Source organism: Protopterus annectens, chromosome 7.part0 (assembly GCF_019279795.1).
Source record: "Protopterus annectens isolate FY-2018-M chromosome 7.part0, PAN1.0, whole genome shotgun sequence".
In the NCBI taxonomy this organism is placed as follows: domain Eukaryota; kingdom Metazoa; phylum Chordata; order Ceratodontiformes; family Protopteridae; genus Protopterus; species Protopterus annectens.
Genome location: NC_056739.1, coordinates 865,461,782 through 865,483,104, shown reverse-complemented (window position 1 = coordinate 865,483,104; position 21,323 = coordinate 865,461,782). Strand labels below are relative to the sequence as shown.

The following is a 21,323-nucleotide window of genomic DNA, read 5'->3' as shown; positions in this document are numbered from 1 at the left end:
TGCCAGGAGCATTCTGTTGCTTGACCAGTACTTCATCACAAGGTACTGGCTTTTCTATTCGCCAGCGTTTTTGTTAGGGTACTGATTTTTCATTAAAACCTCTGATGAAAATGCAACCACAAGATGATTTGGGGCTGTACAGTCAGACTACAATTTAAAATAACTTTAAACTAGCACTTTCAATAAACGTGCACTTTGCTCAGGAGAAGCATGTTGACATCATTTTTTAAAATAGTATATTCTCAACTTCAGACATTCATCTGTCAAGCACACATTACTGAGAGTAACCTAGTTGTAGCAAGAACCTTTTAGATAAATGTACTAGTGACTGCCCTTTGTTGTGTACTCATCTAAACAAACATTTCTGCATGTAAATGTCCTGAGCTATTCAACACTGTGTGCATTTTGACACCATGCTATTTGTACTGCAACAGTTGCACTTTCTTGTGGTAAGAAAAAGTGAAATGAGTGAGCATGTTTTGAACAAACTAAAGCAGGATCACTGCAAAAAGTAGAGTTGTAGCCTAGAGATACTGGTAGCTTCTGTTATGGTTAACAGTAGCATGTGAAAAGGTGCAGGTTAAGTAACAGTCCTGTATAGAACTGCCCGAGACTGCAGACCATTTTAGCATGGCCAAATCACCCCCTATTTGTACTTCACCAATGGCACTTTCTGGGATTTACATTTGTAATTGCTTTTAGTTGGGGTATCAGTAATGTTAAAGGTCAGCAAAGAGTCCCTAATTCTGGACATTGGGCTGAGATCTGTTGCATGATGAGTACCTCAGCTGAAGGCACAGCCTCTTATACTTTGCAGTAAGTGCTTTCTTGTTGGGGTCACTTCTTCTACCATTTATTGTGGAGTGAGATAAGGGTATAATATCTTTTTTAGGAAGTTGAGTGTAGTCTTTCACCCTAAGATGACCACTCTGCATGCCTTTGATAATGTGAAGTGCTTTGCGTTAGGTCACACCCTACTGTCATCCATTTGGCATAACGTTTTGTCACTTAATGGCTACCACAGCAGGGAGTACTGGTTATTCAACCTGCCAGTAAGTGTTTTCTTGTTGGGATGCAGATCAGTGTCACTTTCTCATCCTGTTTGGCTGCCAACTGATATGTTTTCTTTCTTACATGTCATAAAAAAATTGAATTGCCCCTGGATACATATACCTGTACCAGAAATTTGCTTCAGGTTTCAGTTATCTGAAGACAACTTCAGTTGAAAAAAAAAAACAATTTTATATAGATATATATATATATATATATATATATATATATATATATACACACACACACACACACACACACACACACACACACACACACACACACACACACACACACACCATATTATTTATTGGGATCTATTATTTTTGGTTCTTTTGCATTCGCTATTCATTCCTGAGTAATCATATGTGGCTATATATATGGTTACAAAAGTGTGAATCAGCATTTTAATTTTCTGTCCCATTATGCACAATAATGCTCTGCTGAAATCCTGCTAGAACCAGCTGGTAAAATAAAATAGTGCTACTCCATCCATGTAAAGACAATTTGAGTGGAAATATGTGGGATGGTACTTTAATGATTCTAAAATGTTATCAATAAAAGCATTATGCATCCAACAGGAACATCATCACTATCTGTGGTTTTGTTGCACTATGTTTCTACAGCAGTAATGCCTCATTACAAGGCTTTAGGTTTGAATGGCCCAGTGGAAGAGAACTGGTATGTGAACACATGAAATTATATAAAAGTGCAGGTACTTCCATCACGCAAATAAGAAATGTTATAACATTAGTACTGTATCCATGAGGTCTTATAAAGAACATTTAGTGCTAGTACTTGTTTGCAAAAAATGCACATTATACTACACATATACACTTGTTAAAAAATATTCTATTACATTTTTGTTATGATACAGAAACTATAATACCATGTAATAGAAAAATGTGGTTATTTTATTATTGCCGTACTTTAATACGGATTCTATAAATAATTCAACTTTGAACAAACCTAATAAAAGTCATTGTTTTATGATAATGAATGGAAATTCAATGTCCACAAAAATAAAAAAATGCCACATAGCAAGCTGTCCCAAGTTAACATTCCACAAAGTGCTGCTATATATATACATATGACCAACTGCGGCCTAGTTCCTGTGCTTTCTGGCATGTTGCACCTTTCTCCCATCCAGCCTTCATAACACTGGCACTGAAATTCTGTTCCCATTTTCTGTATTTGTTCCCTGAGTGTTCTTATTGGATTAAATGAAATACTGTGACGATCGGTATGTTCTTGAATTTGAAAAATTTGTCCATCTAGATGAAGGTAACTATTTGTTTCTGGATTCTTTCTTAAACATCGTCCATTTTTGTTGCATGTAAACTGGCTACAAAGTTCTGCAGCCTTGGTGACGTTGATAACATATGGTCCCAAAACGCTTCTTATGTAGTCACGGATCAGCATACAGTTAGTCTGTTGGTAAAATCAGGAAATATCATTTCTAATTAGTAAATATTGCTTTTAAGTACATACTCATTTTGAGAAGCATAAAATATCAGTGGACAGTTTTACTTGTTCCTTTTATGATTATCTTAGTAAATAAAGTATACAAAATAAAGAAATCTAAGTAATAGACAGCCCTCAGTCATTTCATCTGGCACAGCAAATATACTAAGTGAAAATATTGTAACTTTTCTAAACTAGCATGGATATCAGTCCTCGTAGGCAAGGAATAGATCCCGTGACATTGGTTCCATACACACTCAAGAACAGAATAATGACAGCAAGTGGGTTGTTACAATTGTTATGTTGTGCATGCAAGTAGGTAAGCACTTCATTTGTTGATATTTTAATGAGTGACGCCAATGGAAACTACATTATCCTGACAATAAACTGAATGAAGTATAGCAAAAATGTGGACTAGTTTTAAGTCCCAAGAGAGACATGTATCAAGTTTTCTTTTTCCTCCAGGAATGGCAATCTTGGAGTTGGTATATATAAGTTCGGGGGGGGGGGGGTTGTCACCTATACAAAAAAAAAACAATCATAAGGGAAGAAGAGCACAATGTTCGATATTAATTCTTCTGTATTTTTGGTCTTTTTTTGTTCCAGCCTTGCATCACTTTGCAATGAGTCCTGAAGTTTAGATAGTGTGACAACACATTTAAGTGAAGAAAGTGAAAAAGCAGAAACCATAATGAAATTATTGGACCTCCAAATTATTACAGCAGAAATACGCAATATATAGTTATGCCAATGGTAGAAGAAAGTGTCAGTGATATTTTGTTTTATAATACTTTATACCCCTCACCCAACAGCTAGAGATTAATGTGTCACCTAAATAGTATGCCCTAGGTATGAGAAAAATGAAATGTACAGAATACTTAAGAATCGATTACACACTGACTGCAGGAGGTACACTGCATCAGTTAAGATATAAATGTTGAAGCTAGATTGTTTTCTCCAGCTGATGCATGCCAGCAGTTTTAATGTCACATTATTCCATTTGCTGGATTAAAATGAAACTGTGTGCAGTGCAAACTGTACTTTCTATATGGCATAAATGTATTTTCCCTTTAAAACAATGGAATCCTATAAACCTACAGCAAAATATCATTGAGACTGAAAATAATGGATACTAACAATTGCAGTGACATTGGAAGCTAATCCTCTAAATGAATAATACGATGGTGAAATTCATAAAGTTAAACTTTACAACAGCTCTGTTCATTCATAAACACAAGCAGAAGCTAGGGATACTCTGTCATATGACTATAAAGCAAAAATGAGATAGACAACTACAGTGTCAGCATCAATATAACTTTCCTGAGGTCCTGAAGAATTGTTTAACAACAGATCCCCATTCTGGTCCAAATGCAGCTGGTTGACAGTTTGTTGAGCAAAGCATTGGAATAAGGCATCCTAAAGTGTATACCCTGGTGTGAATGTGAGACTTTACAAAAGAAAATTCTGACATATTATGAATTAATACAGCAGTAAAATTATCATTTCACAGTTTCCTCATATTTTCTTGGAGACAGATGGCTCATTGTTGGTTGCAATACATTGGGATGCTTGAAGCTCTCTCTGCACTGTGGATCCACTTTGTAAGTTTGAGCCTTGTAGGTTCAAAACCTGACTTTTAACTTCTTTATTTTGCTGCAGGTTCCCCATACCCCACTTCTGATTTCTGTATATACAATCTGCAATGTCGCTACACCTCGACAAAGAAGCAATTAATAACAGATAAAAAGTTCGGCACACCAGCCTCACAACAAAACTCACAATTAAGCTTGGGAGGCTTCCACGTCTCATTACATAGTGCTTACACACTCCCAAGATTGTGGATGTTTTTCATTTATTTCTATATATAACTCCCAAATCTGAGCTGTATTAAATTTCATTTTTGAGCACTTTAGGAGGAATTCTTTTTGTGATTAAGGAAATGGAGTTGTGCATTTGTATACTATCTAGTCTGTTTTATGTGTTGAAGAACTGTCATGACATAGTAAGCCCTATATAGCATCTTCAGTCTTAAAATCAAGTAGACTTGTGCAACCAATTTGTAAGGGACAAAAGCTATTCTTTGGAAGACAATGATCACAGTCTAATCTTATCACCACAGCCAAAATATGACTCAGACCTGTTCAGTACTAGGTGTAGTGCTGCCAGTCTTAACATATTGATATGGTCGACATACTTCTATTTACCACAGATTAACAAAAAAAAAAACTTTACCGTGTTTCTTGAAAATTCAATGTCTCCCCACAGGACAACTCCATGCGCTCCAAGTGCTGCACTTTCTCCAATGGTGTGCACCAAATCCATCTGAAACAAACACACCCAGTCTCACGTGACAGGTTTTCAAATGAGTAACCGCATTCAGCATTTTTTTTATATTTTTTACCAGTGGAAGCATTAAACATGTTTTACTGTACCACTTAAGTACTCTTGTGGCATAAACAGAAATAGCAGTTAAGCAATCACATAGGTTTCATTTATATTACAGTATTATAGAGCATCTTCACATAAGAAAAGGCAGGGTGATGGCAGCATCAGCTATAAATTACATTATTTCTAACAGGAAAGTGAATGATCCATTTATTTGTCCATCCATCCATTCATCCAGTCAACCAGCCAGACAGCTATTCATCTGTCTTCTAAACCACTTGCATTGGTGAGGATCACACAGAAAGCAAACTGCAACCTAGACTTCGCTATTCACAATAGGAGTCTTATTCATATACTAGATCCTCAGATATTGCAAGGCAAATAGAGATATAGTTCCACCCATGTGCCCTTAGTCTATCCCAGGGCCTGTTTTGGTGGTTGTGCCTGGTGTATTTCCAGTGGGAGGCACCAAAGGGAAATCTCCATGAGGTGCTTAAATACCACAAACTAACTGCTGTAAGCTCAGAGGTACAATAGCATCTTAGGTTGTCAAGCTACCCCCTCCTATCACAAAGTGCAAACCCATCTATCTACTAGACAAAGAAACATTATATAATTTACTGTATTTACAGTCTCATTCTTTTAGTCATCACCCAAAGATCATGGTCAGAGGTGAGAATAATATATACATTGAAAACTTCTTCCTGTCTCTCAGTTCCTGTTTCAAGATCACAGTACTCCAAAACACATGCAGTAGTGTCACACAGATGTTCTCTTCTCCACTCTTGAATACAACCTCAGAATATTTGAACTACTCTGCCTGAGGTAGCTTTTCCCCCTTACCTACAGAGAACAATTCACTCATTGGACATAGGATAAAAATCAACACCTCTGAGTCAGAGGTTTTTCTAATTGTTTCATCTTTAGCAAAGAAGCACTCTAGATCACACTGGAGCTCACAGTCACTTGTCTCGAAAAGGAAAACAACCTGCAAAAAGCAAAAACCGAAACTCTACATTCTGATATTCTATCATCTATTAACACTGTTATCATTGTTCTTGAAAATCATAAAGTGGACAGGTGACAAAACACAATGTTGGTGTATTTATCTGACCATCCTTTATGCACTTGACTTAACACTGAGAAGCAGGGGTGCTGCTATAACCAGGGTACATGCCCCCATAAAATTATGAGTGCCCCAGTTAGTGCGATAGTAAAAATAAAAAAAATAAAAAACAGCTTCTTCCATCTCTTTTTTATCTATAGCATGAGTCAGCCATTTCTCTCAATCTTTTTTTCTAGTCCATGGCTCTCAAGTCAACAACCAGAAATCAGTGTGGGGAAGTCGAACTGACAGCTGATGCTGGCATTTTTATGCATGTGTGCACGCATCTGTGTGTACTCTGAGTTACTTTATGAAAGTCTTACTGGGTGAGTATTACACTCTTCAAACCTCTCCTCATACTTTCTGGTCAATCACTGAGGTACTCAATGCCAGTTATTACAGTTTCATGCCACTTTTTAGGGACAAGCCAGGAGACATGCAGTAGGGAAATGTATGTAAAAAGAGTCAAATCCTAGATCTTTGACTACAGAAAGCAGCCCATTCGGAGATTGGAGCCTCAGTCTTCTTCACCCGTTGCCACATGTTCATTAACTTCTTCAATTTCTATTAAATCAATGAGGATTACCTTAAATCATAGTTCTTGTTCAGAAAATACATGCAGCTGCAGTTATTCTGTTAACTTTTAAGTGAATTAAAGTGTACTTCCTCTTCTTGTTTTTTGATTTTGCAAAACATCTCTGATTTTTGTTTTATATCTATGCCCTGATACCCATTAAATTATTTTTTATGGTAGTTGGTATTGTTAAGAAAATGCATTTCCATGCAGCACCCATTCTAACTTTTTAAGTAAATTACAGTAGTCTATCACTTAGGACTCTGAGCTGTCAATCTGCTTCCTGCAGTCAAAATTTTAAGGCTTTAATATGCCCCCCCTACATTTGCCTACTGTGTGACTTTGATCACATCACTCAGACAGTGCAGGAGTCCACTCCGAAAAAGGGTGTTTTATCAAGTGAGTTTATCTGGTTAACAAACAGATAAAAGAAAATATTTTAAATTTGTGCATTTTGAGCCTTAGCCACCTATGATTTCTGGCTTTGTCCAGATTTCTTTAGCAAAAAAGTTGGGAAGTATTTTGATCTGTTTCCTGTAAAATCTGTGGCTTTCTGGCAAATTGCTGCGGACTGCAGTCATTAAATAATGACAAGTATGTACGTTTTTGAAAATGCTTGCTAATGCAAAGTTTTTTCTTCTAGAAACTTTTGAATTATATAACAGAAATATTTAACATTTTCTTTGTCTCTGATTTTTAAGCTAATGGGTTGGTAGGCCATGAGGGATACAGTGGATTGCAATGTATGGTTCTTACACCATTAAGTTGAAATATACTGCTTTGTAATTTTTCATGTATTTGTTCAATCATTTAATTGCAAGCAGACGTCTGAAAGTATACTGTCATACAAGGGGTTGTGTATTAAAATTGGAGAAACAGTATGCATTGATTCAGAAAAAAAATTCAGAGTAATGGCGTGATGGGGTTTATAACTGTAGTACTATAGGGTTGTCCACATAGCATTTTGTCAGCATAGTTGTAGATTCTATATTGATAAAACTGAGAGATCATTTCAGGAAAGAATCCATGAACACGTACAAAATTCAATAATGTATAATTAATAGTCCCTTTAGCAAACATTTTCAAAATTAATTCAACACAATCATTTAAGTTATTTGCCACAGACAACGTCATTAAAAATCCAGGGAGACAACGCTGAGTGAATATTTGGAAGCACATAAATTATTTTGGCAGCTAAAAATGAATGGGGTATTTCCTGGATTAAATTGGTCCCTATATAAACTGTATTTTGAAATTAAAATCCTGTGAGCTTGAGGTGGGGTAGTTTAAGATATCCAAGAATATTTGGTTCATACATAGAATTCACAATTCTTTACAGTGTCAGCATCACAAACAGCACAATCACGTTCGGTGCTGATGGCCATTGGTTTTATTCCCACACCAGACTGATTACTGATACTGCAGTTTAGTATGGGGGGGTGCTGTATTCCTGAGTGTGCTGTCCTTCAGATGGACATTAAACCAAGGCCCTTCTACCTGAGTTGGTATTAGCTCAGGTAGATGTAAAAGATCCCACAGAAATGAAAAAAGGGGAAGTTCTCTGATGCCCTGGCCATATTTCCCCAATTAGTATAAATACCACCGGAGTCTACCCTGAAAACAGGCTAGTAGCAGAGTAGGACTAACCTAGTTAACAAAATATAGACAGAAAATTTCATACATATCTACATATTTATTTTATGTTTGTAAATATAAAATATAACCATATACACAATTGAATTCCAGCTGACAAACTCAGTCTAGCCAGACAAGCTTCCAAGTCAATTTAAGAGAATAAACCCAGTCCTTGATCTACACTCTCATATTTTCCTATTTCAAAAGTTGAATAAAACCACTAAAGTCTTTCTTTTGGTTTTTGGTTTTCAAAAACTTTAATTTTGAAGAACGTCCAACATAGGTAGGTGAGTGCTGTGGCAAAAATCTCTCTTTGTTTTATTTCAGTTGTCTTGTAACACCTACTCCACAGACAGTTAGGGTATTTATACTTTGTGCAGCATGAGCACATTAGGAATATGTAAATATGGATGCAAAAACGTTATTTTCATTCCTTGATGGAGTTACATTAATTTATATAGATATGGATACAAACTCTCTATTCTCATTGGTTAACAGTGTTACATTAATTTTGTATAGAGATGGACCTATGGGAGGAGACTGGCTGGGTTATGACCAACGCTTTCACAAGTAAGCTTTATCAGACCTACCTATTAATCAAACTAACATTCAGTTGAAAAGTAATTAAACTAACACTCAGTTAAAAAGTAATTAAATCAAGGTTTTTAAATTACAGCCAAACTTCTATTAACATTAAACCAGGGAACGTTATCCAGGGTTGAATAATAGGACCAGACTACTTGGTGCAAGAATCTTAAACATCTTAAAAAAACTTAAAAATGTATTAAACAGTTGTCGTGTGTTTGCATGCCCTTTAAATGTTTTGTCCTGTAGATGACCAGAGGATGTTCGGCGGAGGCCTCTTGATTAACCATATTTCAATTTGGGTAATGCTAGAGGTACTGCGGAGCATGTCAATAGTCCCCAGAAACGTATGCAAATGGGGTAAAAGCCCAGGGAGTAAATGCAAGATAAAATAAAACAAAACAAAATACCAAGAGTGGAAAAAGCAGAATGTCAACCTTTAGACAGTGAGCATAAATAGCAGCAGTGGATTAGAGAAAACATTTGCATTAAGAACATAGTCACTGTCAGTGGTAAGCACAATGATGCAGTTTTCTTAGGTTCAATACACTGCTGATGGAGATTATAGTGTTAAGTCCTGGGGGTTTGCCTGCATTAAGCCGGATCTGCCATTCCAGCTCCATTTTCTCCAGAATGTCATTGCTGGAGCCTCGTAGTGTTCCCTTTTTGACCATATCCATGATATGGAACCTAAAGGAGTTATGCCCAATCTTTTTGTTGCTGTGCCTTGCCAATGCATTGTTGTCGTTGTGATATTTTATGTCATGTAGGTGTTGAGCAATCTTTTTTCAGCCTGCTCAAAGTTTTGCTATATAAAATGCGCCAAATTTTGAACATTCTGCTCCATAAACTAGACACTCACTGTCGCAGTTCCCTCTGAGTTTGCTAAAAAGGATTTATTTGTGTTTGGTTAATTGAACTTATTGGCATTGCTCAGCAACTTACATTAGCCACACTACTTATTGACAACATTTTTATCATCTGGGAGAGCTCAGAGGAGAGGTTAAGGGAAGTGTGTACATTCCCACTGTTGCCAGTGGTGAGGATTGAGGCTCCTTGATTACTGAGCCAGTGCTGGGGCATTACACTCGCCATACTTACCAACTGTACAGACTCATCGGTTATCATTAATTCATCCTCACCATGGATATCATATTACTGTATATCACAATCCCCCACTATAAGGGACTGATGCAGTATTTTAAGAAATAAAGCAATACCACATACTTACCTGCATGGCAGAACTTGCTGTCAGGCTAAATTCTTTTTCCTTAAGTAAGCTTTTCTTCAGAAGTTCTACAGAGTCTTATGACTGCAAAGATAAGCCTTAGTTTTGCCAAGCTCTTTGTGAAATGGGTGAAACAGCAATTTTTTTTCTGTAATTCATAGTTAGTGTCAGAACATTACAAGACTTACACAGAAAACTATTTTTCCAATGAAATTTTCCAGTCCTTCTTGGGTTGTTTACCAAGGCCTGTCTTTCTCCAGCATACAGTCACCAAATTCTCCTTTCTTACATTTTCTAGAAGTTAAATTGTTAGCTTATCACTCCTATACAAAGATATCAGTTTACAGTAAACTAAATGATTCATACAGATTTCATCTACCTAGACTTTTCCCCCCATCTAAAGCATATACAGAAGAACTGACTATGCTCAGAACTTCTTCCAGTATTACCAAAAGCTGCGGGTCCAGATATGTCTTTGATATCACCATTCTAAAATGAAGTTGTCCTGGGGTGCTCTTAAACAGCTAAAGAAAGATTCACATTTCTCTCCCAAATAGGGTATGTGATATGAAACCTTGAATTTCAAAATATTTGTTTGACATGCACTGAGCTGAAAGGTTACCCACTTTAGAGGATGATGAGTCTATGTAACATGAAAGCTATGCTAACTGCTCTCTGTGGATATTAGAACTCCTAAGTCTCTTCTGTAACAGAACGTGCAAATGGCTGAGAAAAAGGGGAGGAGATTCATAAATGTTTTTGAGACCTATACATTCCAGGGGCACTTAAGGGATACATGCTTCTATAAAAGAAGGGGCACTGCTTACCAGCAAAATACAAATGTATAGAATTCAAGCTTCTTCATGAGGGAGAGAATCAAGGCAAACAGAGAAACTAAAGATGAGAGGACCCAGTTTCTGCCAATGGAACTGCAAGTATTTACCTTCCTGAGGGATCCAACATCTATCAAGGAAACACCTAGCAAATACATTCATTTTTTTCAATTGGTGGCTGGCACAGTGTTAGGGTATATTAAAGTACAGAAGGTCAGCAAGGTCATTTCAGTTTGTCCACTGTTGTCTTCACATTACAGTATAGTCACTTTCTGCCTTATGGGTGGTGTATTGAATGGTTCATTCAGTAGGGCTATGTGGACATCACTAATAGCTTAAGGCAGAGTAGTGAATTGTATGATGACCATGACATTTCAAGAGAATTACGGTAGAATGAATGCACCCATAATGTTATATTATGTCACAAGATGTGCCCTACAACTAAAGGCAAATGCCTTTAAAGATTGCAATAAGTTCTTTTTGAAGATCTACCAGTGTGAGTCACTGAAAACGTTAACATATTTTATAGTCCAAAAAATAGAAGATGTAGACATTCTACAGAGTTTGAAGCTTGGTTTCACCTTAATATAAGCAACTTGCATGACCTTGAAAATTGTAAGTTCTCTATGTTAGGGCAGAAAGAACAGCTCACTTCTACATCTCTGAAGAATAAGTGCAGCCATGGAACTAAGTAAACGTCCTGACAGATGATGAGTACCACAGCAGGAGGCACTGGCTGTTCCAATTTTCAGTAAGTGCTTCCTTGCTGGGCTACACATTTCATGTCATTTCTTCTTCAGAAGCTTGTGATTGTGGATAGTAGACAAGAGTACAGCTTTGTTCATTGGAATGCAAGGTTTCATCCTGACATGAGCACTCTGCAGGTCATATTTATTGTAACTGCTTAATGTTGGGGCAGACCATGCTGGAGGAATACTTCATTGTGGATAGAATAATACAGGCATATTATGATAGCAGCTTTATGTCACTTGATGAACATTACAACAGAAGGCACTCACTGTTCCACTCAGTAGTAAGTGCTTTTGATTTGGGGTACAGTCAGTTCCATTTTTTATCCTTTTTTCATATTTTTATTAGATAAATTCAAAAAAGATGATGCCAGGAGCATTCTGTCGCTTGACCAGTACTTCATCACAAGGTACTGGCTTTTCTATTCTCCAGCGTTTTTGTTAGGGTACTGATTTTTCATTAAAACCTCTGATGAAAATGCAACTACAAGATGATTTGGGACTGTACAGTCAGACTACAATTTAAAATAACTTTAAACTAGCACTTTCAATAAACGTGCACTTTGCTCAGGAGAAGCATGTTGACATCATTTTTTAAAATAGTATATTCTCAACTTCAGACATTCATTTGTCAAGCACACATTATTGAGAGCAACCTAGTTGTAGAAAGAACCTTTTAGATAAATGTACTAGTGACTGCCCTTTGTTGTGTACTCATCTAAACAAACATTTCTGCATGTAAATGTCCTGAGCTATTCAACATCTTGTGCATTTTGACACCATGCTATTTGTACTGCAACAGTTGCACTTTCTTGTGGTAAGAAAAAGTGAAATGAGTGAGCATGTTTTGAACAAACTAAAGCAGGATCACTGCAAAAAGTAGAGTTGTAGCCTAGAGATACTGGTAGCTTCTGTTATGGTTAACAGTAGCATGTGAAAAGGTGCAAGTTAAGTAACAGTCCTGTATAGAACTGCCCGAGACTGCAGACCATTTTAGCATGTCCAAATCACCCCCTATTTGTACTTCACCAATGGCACTTTCTGGGATTTACATTTGTAAGTGCTTTTAGTTGGGGTATCAGTAATGTTAAAGGTCAGCAAAGAGTCCCTAATTCTGGACATTGGGCTGAGATCTGTTGCATGATGAGTACCTCAGCTGAAGGCACAGCCTCTTATACTTTGCAGTAAGTGCTTTCTTGTTGGGGTCACTTCTTCTACCATTTATTGTGGAGTGAGATAAGGGTATAATATCTTTTTTAGGAAGTTGAGTGTAGCCTTTCACCCTAAGATGACCACTCTGCATGCCTTTGATAATGTGAAGTGCTTTGCGTTAGGTCACACCCTACTGTCATCCATTTGGTATAACGTTTTGTCACTTAATGGCTACCACAGCAGAGAGTACTGGTTATTCAACCTGCCAGTAAGTGTTTTCTTGTTGGGATGCAGATCAGTGTCACTTTCTCATCCTGTTTGGCTGCCAACTGAGATGTTTTCTTTCTTACATGGCATAAAAAAAATTGAATTGCCCCTGGATACATATACCTGTACCAGAAATTTGCTTCAGGTTTCAGTTATCTGAAGACAACTTCAGTTGAAAAAAAAAATAATTTTATATATATATATATATATATATATATATGTATATATATATATATATATATATATATATATATATATATATGTATATATATATATATATATATATATATATATATATATATATATATATATATATATACACACGCACACACACACACACACACCATATTATTTATTGGGATCTATTATTTTTGGTTCTTTTGCATTCGCTATTCATTCCTGAGTAATCATATGTGGCTATATATATGGTTACAAAAGTGTGAATCAGCATTTTAATTTTCTGTCCCATTATGCACAATAATGCTCTGCTTAAATCCTGCTAGAACCAGCTGGTAAAATAAAATAGTGCTACTCCATCCATGTAAAGACAATTTGAGTGGAAATATGTGGGATGGTACTTTAATGATTCTAAAATGTTATCAATAAAAGCATAATGCATCCAACAGGAACAACATCACTATCTGTGGTTTTGTTGCACTATGTTTCTACAGCAGTAATGCCTCATTACAAGGCTTTAGGTTTGAATGGCCCAGTGGAAGAGAACTGGTATGTGAACACATGAAATTATATAAAAGTGCAGGTACTTCCATCACGCAAATAAGAAATGTTATAACATTAGTACTGTATCCATGAGGTCTTATAAAGAACATTTAGTGCTAGTACTTGTTTGCAAAAAATGCACATTATACTACACATATACACTTGTTAAAAAATATTCTATTACATTTTTGTTATGATACAGAAACTATAATACCATGTAATAGAAAAATGTGGTTATTTTATTATTGCCGTACTTTAATACGGATTCTATAAATAATTCAACTTTGAACAAACCTAATAAAAGTCATTGTTTTATGATAATGAATGGAAATTCAATGTCCACAAAAATAAAAAAATGCCACATAGCAAGCTGTCCCAAGTTAACATTGCATAAAATGCTGCTATATATATATATATATACATATGGCCAACTGCGGCCTAGTTCCTGTGCTTTCTGGCATGTTGCACCTTTCTCCCATCCAGCCTTCATAACACTGGCACTGAAATTCTGTTCCCATTTTCTGTATTTGTTCCCTGAGTGTTCTTATTGGATTAAATGAAATACTGTGACGATCGGTATGTTCTTGAATTTGAAAAATTTGTCCATCTAGATGAAGGTAACTATTTGTTTCTGGATTCTTTCTTAAACATCGTCCATTTTTGTTGCATGTAAACTGGCTACAAAGTTCTGCAGCCTTGGTGACGTTGATAACATATGGTCCCAAAACGCTTCTTATGTAGTCACGGATCAGCATACAGTTAGTCTGTTGGTAAAATCAGGAAATATCATTTCTAATTAGTAAATATTGCTTTTAAGTACATACTCATTTTGAGAAGCATAAAATATCAGTGGACAGTTTTACTTGTTCCTTTTATGATTATCTTAGTAAATAAAGTATACAAAATAAAGAAATCTAAGTAATAGACAGCCCTCAGTCATTTCATCTGGCACAGCAAATATACTAAGTGAAAATATTGTAACTTTTCTAAACTAGCATGGATATCAGTCCTCGTAGGCAAGGAATAGATCCCGTGACATTGGTTCCATACACACTCAAGAACAGAATAATGACAGCAAGTGGGTTGTTACAATTGTTATGTTGTGCATGCAAGTAGGTAAGCACTTCATTTGTTGATATTTTAATGAGTGACGCCAATGGAAACTACATTATCCTGACAATAAACTGAATGAAGTATAGCAAAAATGTGGACTAGTTTTAAGTCCCAAGAGAGACATGTATCAAGTTTTCTTTTTCCTCCAGGAATGGCAATCTTGGAGTTGGTATATATAAGTTCGGGGGGGGGGGGTTGTCACATGTACAAAAAAAAAACAATCATAAGGGAAGAAGAACACAATGTTCGATATTAATTCTTCTGTATTTTTGGTCTTTTTTTGTTCCAGCCTTGCATCACTTTGCAATGAGTCCTGAAGTTTAGATAGTGTGACAACACATTTAAGTGAAGAAAGTGAAAAAGCAGAAACCATAATGAAATTATTGGACCTCCAAATTATTACAGCAGAAATACGCAATATATAGTTATGCCAATGGTAGAAGAAAGTGTCAGTGATATTTTGTTTTATAATACTTTATACCCCTCACCCAACAGCTAGAGATTAATGTGTCACCTAAATAGTATGCCCTAGGTATGAGAAAAATGAAATGTACAGAATACTTAAGAATCGATTACACACTGACTGCAGGAGGTACACTGCATCAGTTAAGATATAAATGTTGAAGCTAGATTGTTTTCTCCAGCTGATGCATGCCAGCAGTTTTAATGTTCATAGGTTCATAGGTTCATAGGTTTATACTAGGCTATCTGCCCTAAGGCATTTATAAGCCTAGCCCAAAGTTTTGTGGCTTACGCCACCCCTTTTATGAAAAAATACTGTACCCATTAGTTTGTTGTGCCTCTGTCCAGCAGTGACACAGAGATGATTCCCGGGGTAAACCTACGATCTCCCATCCACAGGTCAAGATTTCTCTTGAACAGAGCCAGCGAGGTGCTCTGCCTCACATGGACCGGGATTTTATTCCACAGCATAGGGAGTCTCTGAGTGATAAATCTATCCCTCCAGCACGTCCTATTTATATCCGTGCTAAGGTTTAAGTTGCTTGGTTGTGGTTTTGGTGGATTTGGATTTTTTGAGGTGGAGCATGTCCATTAATTCCGGGTTGGACATGGCCTTGTATGTCAGGCAAATGTCACCTCTGAGCAGACGGTATGCGACTGAATAGAGCTGGGGTTTCTTCAATCTGGCAGCATATGACAGATTTTGGAGTCCCTTTATCCTTTTGGTGAGGAAGTTTTGGGGTCTCCAATTGCTGCAGATGTCGGGTGAGATACATCCCGAATGGGGCATTGTACTCTATCATTGGTCTCATAAGTGAAGAGTACAGGGGAACAATGACCTCACTAGATCTGGATGTGAATCCCTTCATGATCAGGTGGGCAATGTAGAAGGTCTTTCTAACCACTTTAGCAACGTGAGTGTCAAAAGAAAGGCCACTGTCAACCTGGGTCCCCAGGTCCCTGATAACCTCTTCTGTGCTTAGTGGATTGCCACCTATATGGTAGCTTGGGGTTACCTTGTTTTTCCCGAAGGGTATGACTATACATTTTTTGGCGTTTAACTTCAGGCCATGGCTCTGGCACCAGCTATCTGTTTCCGTGAGTCCCTTCTGAAGGATATCCGTGTCCGATGCACTTTCCACTTTCATTTTTACTTCATTACCATACATTTTTATCGTAACTTTTATAGGTGCATGATCTGAAATAGTTGTTAGATGTGTGTCAAAGCTTTCAATGAAATGCACATGTCATTGTGAAATATAATTTCTGTCTAGTCTAGCCCAGTTATTTTACCTTGGGGAGTAATTTACAAATTCATTCTGAGTTTGTACTACTGAATTCAAGTCTTCTGTGCCAAGTATTTTCATGAATTTCTTCATAAATCTACCCTGTATTGTTAGATTTTTCTCTTCTAGGCCCCTGAGATATATCCTCACTGTTGCAAATCAAGTTCCAATCCCCAGCTGTAAGTAATATTTTCTGCAGAAAGCTGATTATTTCTTCCAACATTTTCTTAAGCTCGATAACACAGAGCTAATTGGAGGAGGGGCACTGAGCAAAACTCTGATCTGTGATAGATATATAACCTTAAGTATCCTGATTTTTGCTCATTTTACTAATTATTGCTTATTCTAAGATATTTATAGCACTTTCATTGTCTGCTGCATACTTTTTACTGTATTTTATAGCTATAAACTAATCTGCACAGTTGTACTAAAATTATATGCCTTACAGAGCCTGATAAATAAGGTTTTAATGTCACACTGTTTGTAAATCTTTTCTAGCTAGTTTCACTGTGTGTAAGGTATTAACTGGAAATTTTCTCCATTTGTTGAGCATCTGTTGTTCTGATTTTCTGCCAAGGAGTGTATCATATAACTGATATAGTTGATGGCTTTGCAGTTGCCCACCCCTACTATAAATTAGATCTGGGACACTCCCCTCAGTCTAGTGTCATTAGGTCATTCTACCTAATACAGAGAGAACATTTGCGAAGGCCAACCCAATTAATTTCTTCACCTTGAATTATCGGCTGCTCCGCTCTCCCTTTCCACTATACAAAAAAAAAAACTTCTAAGCTTGTTTCCTACCTTTCCTGTAACTACTCTAGTCCAGATACAGATATGCTTTATCCAGGACTGTGTGTAAGCTTCTGAGCCCCCCCTGAGCCTTTCTACCAAAAGAAGAGTGGTTTCTGGCCCAGAAATTGTAGTTTATTGGCCATTTGTACAGTTTTTCCATCTCTTTCAACTGTCTAGTTTAAAAGCCCCCCGTTTGCGCTTGTTTTGCACCCTTCCCCTAACTAGTCTAGACCAGATCCAGATTTGCTATATCCAGGACTGTTTGTAAGCTTCTGAGCGGTGCCAAAGTCTGCCTTCAAGTTTTCCCTTAGATCAGGTAGTTCTCTCCTTTCCTGCACTTTTACTCGCTTATTAGTCTAGCACTTTACCAGACTTCTTGTAACAGTTATTGTATCACACAAAAGTGCTACCAGCACTAAACGTTCCACAAGGAAACAGCTCCAGTACTTATTATTAATGCCCACCCCTTCAGGCATGTCTAAAGGTCAGTTCCCTGTGCTTACTCCTGTTAACCTGGTGAACTTGGGCATCCTGAGGCAGTGTAGCAACTGCCTCATGTACACTGACAACCCTCTCCTCTTACCTCCCAGCACTCAAACTTGCAAGAGATGCACTTATATATCAGAATTGGAAGCCACGCACTCTCCAGCCAAGACTGGAATAGTTGGTCAAGAGGAGAAGGTTAACACTTGCACCACGCCACATGGAACACATAGGTCTCCAGAGCACACACCAGCACTGCCTTCACATAAACACAAACCACACACCCACCTTCACGGAGGCTGTCAATAAAAATCTACCCAAACAGTAGAGACCTCCAAGGCAGAAATGCACTTGACTACCACAACACAACACTAATCATGAGACACATAACTCTCCTAAACATTGTGCCACTCAGCCAAAGCCCCTAAGGCAAAACAGCATGCCCAACACACTAGTCCTAGGTGACTTGATAATGAGACACACTGATGTCCAACTCACTAGGTTGAATAAGGAGAAAGTAACAGTCAGCTGCCTGTCAGGTGCCAGGATCAGCCACATAACGCATGCACTCAGGTCCCTCAGCAATGGGTACAAATATGACTCTGTCATTGTACATGTGATGTGAATGACCTATGACATACCTCCCTGGACTACATGAAAAGTGACATGGAGGAGCTCTCGGATTATGTAGCCCAGGCAGGTATGACCCTAGCCCTGAGCAGCATCCTACCATCACCCAGAATGTCACATTATTCCATTTGCTGGATTAAAATGAAACTGTGTGCAGTGCAAACTGTACTTTCTATATGGCATAAATGTATTTTTCCCTTTAAAACAATGGAATCCTATAAACCTACAGCAAAATATCATTGAGACTGAAAATAATGGATACTAACAATTGCAGTGACATTGGAAGCTAATCCTCTAAATGAATAATAAGATGGTGAAATTCATAAAGTTAAACTTTACAACAGCTCTGTTCATTCATAAACACAAGCAGAAGCCAGGGATACTCTGTCATATGACTATAAAGCAAAAATGAGATAGACAACTACAGTGTCAGCATCAATATAACTTTCCTGAGGTCCTGAAGAATTGTTTAACAACAGATCCCCATTCTGGTCCAAATGCAGCTGGTTGACAGTTTGTTGAGCAAAGCATTGGAATAAGGGATCCTAAAGTGTATACCCTGGTGTGAATGTGAGACTTTACAAAAGAAAATTCTGACATATTATGAATTAATACAGCAGTAAAATTATCATTTCACAGTTTCCTCATATGTTCTTGGAGACAGATGGCTCGTTGTTGGTTGCAATACATTGGGATGCTTGAAGCTCTCTCTGCACTGTGGATCCACTTTGTAAGTTTGAGCCTTGTAGGTTCAAAACCTGACTTTTGACTTCTTTATTTTGCTGCAGGTTCCCCATACCCCACTTCTGATTTCTGTATATACAATCTGCAATGTCGCTACACCTCGACAAAGAAGCAATTAATAACAGATAAAAAGTTCGGCACACCAGCCTCACAACAAAACTCACAATTAAGCTTGGGAGGCTTCCATGTCTCATTACATAGTGCTTACACACTCCCAAGAATGTGGATGTTTTTCATTTATTTCTATATATAACTCCCAAATCTGAGCTGTATTAAATTTCATTTTTGAGCACTTTAGGAGGAATTCTTTTTGTGATTAAGGAAATGGAGTTGTGCATTTGTATACTATCTAGTCTGTTTTATGTGTTGAATAACTGTCATGACATAGTAAGCCCTATATAGCATCTTCAATCTTAAAATCAAGTAGACTTGTGCAACCAATTTGTAAGGGACAAAAGCTATTCTTTGGAAGACAATGATCACAGTCTAATCTTATCACCACAGCCAAAATATGACTCAGACCTGTTCAGTACTAGGTGTAGTGCTGCCAGTCTTAACATATTGATATGGTTGACATACTTCTATTTACCACAGATTAACAAAAAAAAAAAAAATTACCGTGTTTCTTGAAAATTCAATGTCTCCCCACAGGACAACTCCATGCGCTCCAAGTGCTGCACTTTCTCCAATGGTGTGCACCAAATCCATCTGAAACAAACACACCCAGTCTCACGTGACAGGTTTTCAAATGAGTAACCGCATTCAGCATTTTTTTTATATTTTTTACCAGTGGAAGCATTAAACATGTTTTACTGTACCACTTAAGTACTCTTGTGGCATAAACAGAAATAGCAGTTAAGCAATCACATAGGTTTCATTTATATTACAGTATTATAGAGCTTCTTCACATAAGAAAAGGCAGGGTGATGTCAGCATCAGCTATAAATTACATTATTTCTAACAGGAAAGTGAATGATCCATTTATTTGTCCATCCATCCATTCATCCAGTCAACCAGCCAGACAGCTATTCATCTGTCTTCTAAACCACTTGCATTGGTGAGGATCACACAGAAAGCAAACTGCAACCTAGACTTCGCTATTCACAATAGGAGTCTTATTCATATACTAGATCCTAAGATATTACAAGGCAAATAGAGATATAGTTCCAGCCATGTGCCCTTAGTCTATCCCAGGGCCTTTTTTGGTGGTTGTGCCTGGTGTATTTCCAGTGGGAGGCACCAAAGGGAAATCTCCATGAGGTGCTTAAATAACACAAACTAACTGCTGTAAGCTCAGAGGTATAATAGCATCTTAGGTTGTCAAGCTACCCCCTCCTATCACAAAGTGCAAACCCATCTATCTACTAGACAAAGAAACCTTATATAATTTACTGTATTTACAGTCTCATTCTTTTAGTCATCACCCAAAGATCATGGTCAGAGGTGAGAATAATATATACATTGAAAACTTCTTCCTGTCTCTCAGTTCCTGTTTCAAGATCACAGTACTCCAAAACACATGTAGTAGTGTCACACAAATGTTCTCTTCTCCACTCTTGAATACAACCTCAGAATATTTGAACTACTCTACCTGAGGTAGCTTTTCCCTCTTACCTACAGAGAACAATTCACTCATTGGACATAGGATAAAAATCAACACCTCTGAGTCAGAGGTTTTTCTAATTGTTTCATCTTTAGCAAAGAAGCACTCTAGATCACACTGGAGCTCACAGTCACTTGTCTCGAAAAGGAAAACAACCTGCGAAAGCAAAAACCGAAACTCTACATTCTGATATTCTATCATCTATTAACACTGTTATCATTGTTCTTGAAAATCATAAAGTGGACAGGTGACAAAACACAATGTTGGTGTATTTATCTGACCATCCTTTATGCACTTGACTTAACACTGAGAAGCAGGGGTGCTGCTATAACCAGGGTACATGCCCCCATAACATTATGAGTGCCCCAGTTAGTGCGATAGTAAAAATAAATAAAATAAAAAACAGCTTCTTCCATCTCTTTTTTATCTATAGCATGAGTCAGCCATTTCTCTCACTCTC

The 21,323-nt window shown here is 37.3% G+C and overlaps 1 protein-coding gene across 1 annotated transcript; it reads right to left on the bottom strand.

The window, feature by feature from the left end:
* Nucleotides 1–1,466: 1,466 nt before the first annotated feature.
* On the bottom strand, nucleotides 1,467–5,105 carry LOC122805853 (hyaluronidase-2-like). Its single transcript, XM_044076109.1, has 2 exons — nucleotides 4,747–5,105; nucleotides 1,467–2,481 (listed from the first exon to the last, which is right to left on the bottom strand). Exons 1-2 carry the CDS (start codon nucleotides 4,834–4,836, stop codon nucleotides 2,038–2,040), a joined length of 534 nt encoding a protein of 177 aa, XP_043932044.1. The 5' UTR covers nucleotides 4,837–5,105; the 3' UTR covers nucleotides 1,467–2,037.
* Nucleotides 5,106–21,323: the final 16,218 nt, after the last annotated feature.